The sequence below is a fragment of the Malaya genurostris genome, chromosome 1 (genome assembly GCF_030247185.1).
Source record: "Malaya genurostris strain Urasoe2022 chromosome 1, Malgen_1.1, whole genome shotgun sequence".
In the NCBI taxonomy this organism is placed as follows: domain Eukaryota; kingdom Metazoa; phylum Arthropoda; class Insecta; order Diptera; family Culicidae; genus Malaya; species Malaya genurostris.
The window spans coordinates 166,061,462-166,071,178 of NC_080570.1; the positions used below are offsets into that span (position 1 = coordinate 166,061,462).

At 34.4% G+C, this 9,717-nt stretch overlaps 2 protein-coding genes across 2 annotated transcripts; one reads left to right on the forward strand and one right to left on the reverse strand.

Annotated features, from left to right (window-relative positions):
• Positions 1–3,280: 3,280 nt before the first annotated feature.
• LOC131426694 (type-1 angiotensin II receptor-associated protein-like) lies at positions 3,281–4,173 on the forward strand. The gene is made up of 3 exons (XM_058589606.1): positions 3,281–3,439; positions 3,504–3,650; positions 3,707–4,173. The coding sequence occupies exons 1-3, from the start codon at positions 3,395–3,397 to the stop codon at positions 3,962–3,964; spliced, it is 450 nt and encodes a 149-aa protein (XP_058445589.1). The 5' UTR covers positions 3,281–3,394; the 3' UTR covers positions 3,965–4,173.
• Positions 4,174–4,244: 71 nt separating this feature from the next.
• On the reverse strand, positions 4,245–6,677 carry LOC131426693 (gametogenetin-binding protein 2-like). The gene is made up of 5 exons (XM_058589605.1): positions 6,409–6,677; positions 5,783–6,355; positions 5,550–5,728; positions 4,678–5,494; positions 4,245–4,618 (listed from the first exon to the last, which is right to left on the reverse strand). The coding sequence occupies exons 1-5, from the start codon at positions 6,502–6,504 to the stop codon at positions 4,436–4,438; spliced, it is 1,848 nt and encodes a 615-aa protein (XP_058445588.1). The 5' UTR covers positions 6,505–6,677; the 3' UTR covers positions 4,245–4,435.
• Positions 6,678–9,717: the final 3,040 nt, after the last annotated feature.

The window sequence follows — 9,717 nt, forward strand, 5'->3', positions numbered from 1 at the left end:
GGACCAATAGCGGCCCTTACACGATCATTAAAAGTGTCATTACTAAAAAGTAATGGCACTTTTAATGATCGTGTAAGGTCTACGAGTTCAGTAATGATGGAATTCCGGATTTTCCATCATTACCAACAGTATTTCTTCTTCTTATTTTTTTTGTGGAAGTGCTGAATATCTTTAGAGCTATACGCGAAAAAATGACAAAGTGTAGATTTAAATTGTTAATATTTCATTAACCTTAACGTTTCAATGGCAAATCAAATTTATTTTCAGCTAAACGAAAATAAAAATATTGCTATTGCTATTGCTGGAGTAGTTACAGATACTCATCATTAATAATGAACGTGTAATGCTAAAAAGTAATGATGTACAGTAATGCAGTAATGACGAGCGTTTGAGCAGAAGTGTCATTACTTAGTAATGACACTTTTAATGATCGTGTAAGGGCCGCTAATGAAGGACCACCGTTGAACGTTTTTTTTCTAAGTGGGTACGTTGGGCTGGGCATGGGTCATTAGAAAATTGGACGACAGTACAGTGAAAATGGTTCTTGAATCTAATCCAGCTAGGACATAAAGAGGAACGCAATGAGCAAGCTGAATCGATCAAGTGGAGGACGATCAATAAAGTAATCGTGCCTTGAGTGGTTGGCGAGGAGCAGCCATTTACCGAGTTTTGTGGAGACGTATGCTAGATACACGAAGGACACCAGAACTATATTGGTTTTTATAGTACACATTTTTTGTTTGTTGTATGACTTCGCAAAATCGGGAAGAAGCGTCACTTTTTGATATGACAAAAATGACCACTAGACTCGGTTTGAGTCCTGAATTTATTGTTGTTTTTTACAGAAATTTGCTGTTTTTTTTGGCTTGACACAATTTTTGAGTACATAGCAACAAGATAGTCCAAAAATCCCCAAATCTCGGGTGTAATCGATTAGAACAAATACGAAATTACCGACGACGTGGGTGACGACGTTTTTGAAGCATAATCCGTGTTATTTTGAGAAACCTTGGAAAACAAATTCGTGCAGATTCCGAAAAAATAAATGTATTCTTAAAATAGCATTAAATTTTTCACGAATCAACGAGTACGATTATTGATTTAAGTTTTGCTATTTAACTTATAATGTTTTCTTGAAGAACTGTGCGAAAGAAACCGTACATAAATTGCGCGTGAAAACAGATTTGTGCGTATGAAATTCTCTATTGTACACTAAAATACATAGGAATACACGTGAATGTGTAGGGGTATGGTCAGCCCGAAGGTAGAAAAATATCTGTTAGACATCTGTTGACGCTCAAAATGTAACGACAAATGTTACAATATTTCCGGTCCAGTGCCTGGTATTTAATAAATGAAATTAACTGCTCCCCGGTGAACGACTAAGTAGTTAAAACTGGGGTAACATTAATAAATGAAAATTATTTTATCTCTCTTTCATGTGAGACAAGTATTTTAAATGAGTTTTTTTTATTTTTATAATGTATTTATGTTGTCGTTCCGTAACCATTCCAAGCCGGTGATAGTTAACTAATGCCACATGTGAATCGCTCTTACATATTGTTTTGTTTCCATCACGAATTATACTAGCTACCAATTTTCCATTGGGGTTGTCGTTCATTTTTGAACGGGAATAGAAACTTCAATAATGTGTAGTTAACGACATTCCAAATAAAAATAATAAATGAAAATATAAATGTTACACGATGCATATGAATATAATAAGATAGGCTCTTTTAAACAATGTCGTTTTCACTTAAGAAAACTTAAACTAACCCAGGGTAGTTCCATCAAACAAACACTTTTCACGAAACAGTGTTGGGTTCGTACTTAGCAACGAGGGTTCTAGTTAATCTAATATAAAAACCAGGTTCGAAACTAACTCAATTTTCAGTTTAACAACGTTGAAACTAGGTTCGAAACTGGTTTCAAACAAACGGTTTGACACCAGTATCGTAAAAACTGGGTTAGGTTTGGCATTAAACGAAAAGATATAAATATCTGATGTTACCGTAAAACCAATAGAAGATATTTGCTCAGTGTAGTTAGAGAGAAGAAATCTCGGTTGATTTTTCATTAGGGCGTATAAGCAAGTGACATTTTCTTTTTGTTTACTTTCTCTTCTATTAATTACCAAGCTGTTTCCACGTTTATCACTCAGCTCTTTGCATGAAATGATACCCGAAACTTTTGACTTTCAAGCAGAATATAGGGTAACAGAGGTATTTTGGCCCACTTTAGGATTGATTTTATTTTGGCCCACTTTGTAAAAATATCCACCAAATATTGTAATATCTTTAAAAACCCTTTCCGCAATAGGTAACTTAATGTGATTAGCTTTAAATTGATGCAAAATAAGTTACTTAACATCGATAAAATCCGATGAAATCGATAAAGTTTGTAGGTGGGCCAAAACATATGAAGTGGCCAAAATACCTCTGTTACCCTAGATATCAAAGAAAATCTTTTCGATCACATCACAATAATCGAAAGAGGGAGTGATTAAAGAGAAACTGTCACTTGCTTATACGCCCTAATGAAAAATCAACCGAGAAATGCTAACACGCTCATTCAATGTTACTCTCAAGTGAGCAATTTGTACTCACTTTTGCTTATTTAGTTCAAATGTCAAAAAGTGAGTAATATTGATTTAGAAGAATGAGTAACTTCGACTCAGTTTCTAAATCGACAACAAGTTTTACTCACAGAGGTTTGAAAACGTTGTGTAAAAATTTACGTTCACTGAACTTTTCCCTTTGTCGAAGGCGGAACTTTCCCTTTGTCGGAAGCGGTACACATTAACAAAATGCTGCAATTCGCGCAGGTTGAAGACGATAAGTAAGCGTTCAGTCATATAGCAAGTATTTTCTATATTTTTTTTCTATATAAGAATACATCAGAGCATTTCTACCAATGCTGTACAAAATGCCGTACGTGGGCAACGTAGGAAGGCAGACGGATCCTTTCCAATGGCCGATGAACAGGTAGCGAATTCGTTGGATATAAGTAAGTCAGTATTTGTTTAACGTAAAGAATTCCCTTTTCGAATCCCTTATTCAATTCGCATGCTATTGAGTCATATTTACTCACTCGAGCTAACTTTACCATTTGTAGCACTGAGTAATTGTTACTCAGAATTTGACAAATACCATATTCACTCAAAAGTGAGTAAACAGGTTTTACTCACTATAGAGTAGTTCTACTTTTAACGAAAGTGAGTGAAATTGTACTCACTTTAGAGTAACATTGAACGAGCGTGAAGAGTACTGTAATAATCAAAAGAGTAAGTAAACAAAGAGAGTCTGTCATTTTTACGTACTTGTAGGTTTTCTGTCGGTGGGTTAAAGTATTATTTTCGATATTTTGATTTATTTTTCGTTATCGTCTGATTGAGATGGATGTGCAAGGAGCATTAAATGCTCCCCATTTACGCGTTAAAGTAAACACATTATGGTAAAAATATTGTTTTAATTCTAATGCCTGCATGTATCAATCTTTTTCAGATTGTAGCTATAGTACACTTTATCTTTATTGTCTTTGCGCTTCAAAGTTATTGGTTGCCGTCAGCATATTCATTTTACAATCAAATTTATATTCTTTCGCTGTTTTGGTCAATCCACTGCAGGGAATCGATTGACGCCGTTCATCTGGTTAGCAAGTCAATTTGGTATTAGCGCATGATTAGTTGATTTTTTTTTATTTACAGGCGTGTCTTATCAATGCATCGAGTTTTGTATTTGATTTAATAGGAATAATTGGATACTTTCCAGACAATGGAGGAATTTTCTCAGTTGTATTTGCTATGTTCAACTTGGCCCTTCGACCGTTTACATTATTAGTACTTCACAGAGAACTGATTGATCGTGGCGGCAGCTTGATGCTTATTACACAAGGATCCGGTGAAAGGCCAACGAGTTATGAGGATATTGACCGCCCGCATCAATCGTTTTCCCCAAACGTGTAAAAAGCATGTTGAACGTTTACTAACTTTTGATTCATAATTATACCAGTGTGATATTACAAGGATGAATAGTGTCATGAACAAAATGCTCATTATACGGAAAAGGTTTTTTCAATCGCCATGCTTGTTATATTTTAAAACCTACTCTATTGGCTTAGAATTAGTTTCGGTATGTGCAATAAATTGTTCCCAATAACGCATCTAAATTTTAATCAATCACTGTTTCTGTAACTGATTCCATAAAACTGTGAATTGTATATTTTTTATTTCGAGAAAAAACTCATTTTGAATCAATATAAATTTATTCGTGGTCGAGCAGACATAACCTAACAAATCATTTTGCTTTATTATAGAGGGTTTCACTTTGTAGTCGTTTGCCTCTTCTTCCGGAAAGAAAAACATGATTCCAAAGAAATGAACCAGATTGACTGCATAGCAGGTAAATTCTCCCATTCCGAATTATTTGAGAAATCATCATTGGCCATGATGTTCTCCTTTACAATGGTTGATGCATAATCTTTCAAAGTTATTCAAAAGCTGTCGACGAAGGGCCTCTCTTTGCTGTCTGATAGTATTGCTGCGTAGCTTGAATTGCAAAATGTGTTCTTGTGGAATAAAGTCAATTTCAGTATCGTCGTCTTCAGTTGAAGATTTATCCTAGTAAAAATAATAGCAATGAATTGAAGGAAAGATGATCAACGATAATATAAACATACCAACATTTCCTGAAGAGTCATAGTAGGTCGTGCTATTAGATTTGATCTCACGGCCAATGATGACATCGTCTTTGACGTTGTTGACTTATTTGATTGTATTGAACTGTCGTGATTACAAAAACCCTCTGAACATGCTACTTCTGAGCCCTCGGGAGTGCTAACAAGACTTGATGTTCTTGATTGAGGATGATAGAACTCTGTATTTTGGGGTTCAGATGAGTATCCTGCGTCGGTCAGTGTATAGGGTGTGGACGAGTTGTTCGAGTCCATTTCGTCACATGAGTTGTATATAGTGGAAGCTAAATCAGGTTCGGTGAAATCACAGTCCTTATTGTAATTAAAGCTCACACGCGACCCGTTAGTTTTCATAACGGAAACTTTATAAAGAGATAAGTTTTCATTCTTTTCGTGACTATGTTGTTCAGTCTTACAAATAAATTCTTTAGCTACCGGTTCCGTTTCACAACATTGAAGATTGTGTGATATATTGCCTAAGTGTCTTTTTTCATTTCGCTTCCGTCGTTTTTTTAACCTTTTCTGTTCCTTCTTGAGTTCCTTACATTTTTCTTCGCGGCTAATTTCTTGATAAAGTAATTCTAAGTTGCTTATTCCTTGTTTTTGTTCAACAGCCATATCGAAACTTCGATTCAATGCGTGTACTGCAACAGCTGACAACACGTCACACGCGTTCTCTTCTTCATGAAGACAAACACTTATTCGTCTTAGTTTTTCATAAAGACACATTCCTATGCATGTAAGAACTTCTTCTTGAGCGATTTCAAGAGTTTTAGCGTGACGTTCGCGATTTTTAGCAATTCTGAAATGTTCAGATAGGTCGATAATTTTCCTTTTCAATATGTGAAAGAACTCACCTGCCATTTAATTCTGGTTCGGCTCTTTTGATCAAACTGTCTATGTATTCATACTTTGTTTCCAAATGAATATGCTTGTCGGCTAAACAACGCTTGATATCTGAGTATAAATGGGCTGCATATCCTTTTTCATTCACAGGATCACTTTCATTTACTAACAGGCAATAAGCTTTCTCGACCTAAAAATGATTCGTTCGATTTGTTACAACAAAAATTGAATATTATTTAGATACCTTCGAGCGACACTCTTGACAAAATCTATGCTTTTTGAGATATGTGTTCAACGTAGTTTGTAATTCGGAAGCTTCTACTACAGCAACTTCGTCTTTGCATTGCTGTTTCATGCAGTCCCACAAATCTTTCCATGTTTCTGAAAACGGGCGTGAACGAAAAGATTCCAAAGAATGTAGATTACATCGATTTTTTTTTCGATTCCGCAATTGATTGTCCACTACTCCATCTAATAGCGTTTTATGGTTGTAAAGTAACGTGCAAATTGCTTGCGGACACCTGATTTTATCTTCATTTATAGTTAAGATGCCTTTACTGGTAATCACGACTGGGTCGAGTGTGGGATGTCCAGAAAGCATCAATTGATAGAACAATCTTTCGACACTTCTTCTACATCCTACACAAGGCACATTTTGGCTTAAAATTGACATCAAATCAGCCGTGGAAACTTGTAACGAGGCACGTAGCTCAGCAGGAGAAAGCAGCTGATATTTTTTGGTAAATTCTTCCAATTCCATTCCATCAATAGCGGGTTGGTCGAAAATTAGGCCTTTTGAATTTAAATCCATCAGCATCTGGTAATAAGAATCCATTATTATAAAATTCAAATGTGTATACATCACTTCACCATTAAATTATCACCACCAATCAGCGGAAGTTGTCTTTTTGACACTTTCACACAGTTCACTTCATCAGAACGATACAAAAATGTTAGTTTGGCCATTTTCCAGAAGTAGAATTGATTATTCACAAATTTCAAATGTTCGCAGCACGAAGAATCGTTTACTATTTCAAAGAAAAATCAGTTCCGTTTCCAGGTTCAAATTAAGTTCTCGATAAAGTCTATTATGAAGATGAAGAAATGTTATTCCATCTCTTGTGCTACACTAAACAGAAATCTGCTTGCACGGAATCGCAAAACTACCTAATTTTTAGTACTTTCTAGTTAATTTCCATAACCTAATTTATAGGTAAAGTGATTTTACACTGATAAAAATCGGAACATTACACTTAAGTATTACTCAAATTGGAAGTGTAAATCACATCAAATCTTATTTGTATCGAAGCATATTAAAACCTAGTGAAGAATCAAATCAGAGTGATCAATACGAGATAGCGTTATGGTGATTTTTTTATTTATACCCGGCTTTAACCTAGTTGCGGTCGTTCACCGGGTTTCGTTATGGTGATTCTTTTGACATATATTTTGAATAATTTTGGACGAATTTTTCAATTTATTTAAGTTTGTACGAAAGCAGATGGCAGAACCTTACAAATATGGGTAAAAATCATTATTCACATGTTGTCATCAAACATATGATTTAAAATTATTTTATACACTTGAAAATCTAGGATGAAATTTGAAATTCTCAGTTCACATACAGATTTAATTTAGATGATAAACATTAGACTAGTAATACAACTTTTGATTATAACTTATCAATAGCGGCCCTTACACGATCATTAAAAGTGTCATTACTAAGAATATTTGTGACAGTGGGGGTGTCTCAAAGGATGGCGAAGTTTCAATGAACGAAGAACCGTGGGTCCGAGGGTGGTATTCTTGGGATTCTAACAATTGTTGCGACACATAGTTACAGTACTAGCACCGACATTTTCAATTTTCAAAATAGATCAAAGCTCAAATCCAAGTCAGTATTTGTCTAAATTAATCTAAACACTTCAAAAAATTCATTGATACTAAAGATATCTAAATGGGTTCAGTACCAACGAAGATACACCCATTGGAAAATACCGTTGCGACTGTTTTTTTGAGGCTTGGTAGTCGGAATGTTAAGGAATGAAAAACTGCTCAAGTCCGAGCGAGTCGCGCTGCGGTACGCTCAGCGCGTGCGGGTCGTGATTGGAAAATTCACTGTTCCGAAAGTATTAATCTTTTCACTCTCAAACTTTGCCAGAATATAATATAGTCAAATGCCTAAGGCTCATTTTTTCAACCAAAATAAGAAGAAAAAGATTGAAATTTTTTTTGTTTGTTTATGAACGTTTAACTTTTTTCATTAAATAAATAAGATTGTTTTTTTTTTGTAATTGCTTATTTGGAAGCTAAGAAAAAGACGCACATTTGATGTTTTGGACGAATTTTTGCATCTGCATTAGATTTTTCAGTATAGGCTGTTGAAAAAGGCTCTTTTTTGTGGACGCGGAAATTCAAAAAATCATTTCTCGTATCACATTGAAATAAATAAAATATCTATCATATATTTTCGAGTTTCTAACCGAAAAAATAGATGAAACAAATTGATAGCTGATTTTGTGTAGATGTCCCACATACAGATTTAGTAGGCTACTTGTAATATCATATATTTTACCCCGGTTTTTACTACTTGGTCGTTCGCCGAGGTGTATGATTGTTACTGTAGCTATGCAATTATCCCGTACGTTGCCCAGCCTGTTTAAATCGATGGACAAGTTTCATATTTCACGTTTCTTCACAATCATTTCTTGATTTTTTAAATTCTTTGCTTGTGTGATATTATAATGAAGATGGACTTTCGATGCATACTAATAAAATTATTGTAGTTTACGTTTCTCAGTATATATTATGCATTTCATATGTTTGTTACTTCCAAAATGTTGATTAAAGTCATTATGACAAAATAAATTACATACTTAAATAATAATTTACGAAACGTTATACGCGCTTGTAAAGTGTTTTCTTTTTTATGAATAATATGATAATAATATCTAGGCCTAGATACATGCATTACTCGAAATCTTACATCAAATGTTAACTATCATTGTTATTAGTACTTGTTATAACACATATGTCTAATAAATCAACGAAAACAATTCTAACTCCTCTTGAAAGATATCGCTAATACATGATGCACGTACGCGCTCCACCGATGGCGTAGCCAAGGTTTTTATTTTGTAAGGAGTGTTCTTTTATTTTTTCCTATTATTATTATTTATTTTCCATACAAATTTGTTAGGGTTGTAGGCAGTTTTGACAATAGAATTCATCTCCTTTTTTTAAGGCTACGCTACCTGCTTCACCAAATTTATTGTGAGGAACAGATGGATTGTATAAAATATTGAGTATTTTAAGTCTTTTTGAGCTCTGCTGTAGTACAAATATCGAGGCGTTATAGAAATCAAGCATGTTTCGTGTGATCTAGTTTAAATTGCAGATCTAATTAGAATACCGAGAGTTTTAATATGGCGGCAATGTACTTGAATACAATACTCCAATCAACTTAAATTGGGATTTCAAATCTCACTCATACGTGATTGGTACTAAAAATATGTTCTTGTGTTAATAAATCATTTCCAAAGCTCGATATTTTTTGTAATTGATCTTCTTTTTATCCGGATTACCTCAAACTTAGTAAATACACTCTTACTTGTGACAACGAAATGGTGTTTTAACCTAAATTGAGTAGAGCCGGGTTAATTTTATTGATACGATTTCTTATGAAAGAGTCACTGACTTTTAATTGACATCCGTCGATCATCGGCCAGCCTTTTCTTTATACAACTGCTCAATTCTTGGGTAGACGTGGTTTTTGAACAAAAAATGAGTAAATGCTGGATAAGAAACAACAGGGTTTTATGAAGCCTTTCTCATATCCTCATATTACGTATCTTTGATTCTTGCATGTAAACTAAGAACAGCCCATAGTTTTGAACTAAATTCAGGACAATTTTTCCATTTTTATTGCGTCTACGCTCTAAATAACGTTTTAGAACTTCAACACTGTAAAATCGAAACCGCAATTCTAACGCCTTGTTATTCCGGGGCCGGAGATCAGATCTGGAAATTTACCAGCAACCTGTGGGGCCACAGGAACTATCATTTAAACCTAATTTTGTAAAAAAGCGGTTCTGTCATTTCTGCTAGAAATGAATAAGCTCCACTTTATAGTTTGTGACTGTTAAAACCAAGGTTAAATAATCGACAAATAATAATAAT

Excerpts from the sequence above, each read along its gene's own strand:
- LOC131426694 (XM_058589606.1), top strand. The coding sequence starts at position 3,395 with ATGGATGTGCAAGGAGCATTAAATGCTCCCCATTTACGCGTTAAA. Across the intron at positions 3,440-3,503 it reads CTCCCCATTTACGCGTTAAA|ATTGTAGCTATAGTACACTT; the intron begins GTAAACACATTA and ends AATCTTTTTCAG. Across the intron at positions 3,651-3,706 it reads CGATTGACGCCGTTCATCTG|GCGTGTCTTATCAATGCATC; the intron begins GTTAGCAAGTCA and ends TTTTATTTACAG.
- LOC131426693 (XM_058589605.1), bottom strand. The coding sequence starts at position 6,504 with ATGGCCAAACTAACATTTTTGTATCGTTCTGATGAAGTGAACTGTGTG. Across the intron at positions 5,729-5,782 it reads GTCAAGAGTGTCGCTCGAAG|GTCGAGAAAGCTTATTGCCT; the intron begins GTATCTAAATAA and ends AATCATTTTTAG. Across the intron at positions 4,619-4,677 it reads TGACTCTTCAGGAAATGTTG|GATAAATCTTCAACTGAAGA; the intron begins GTATGTTTATAT and ends TATTTTTACTAG.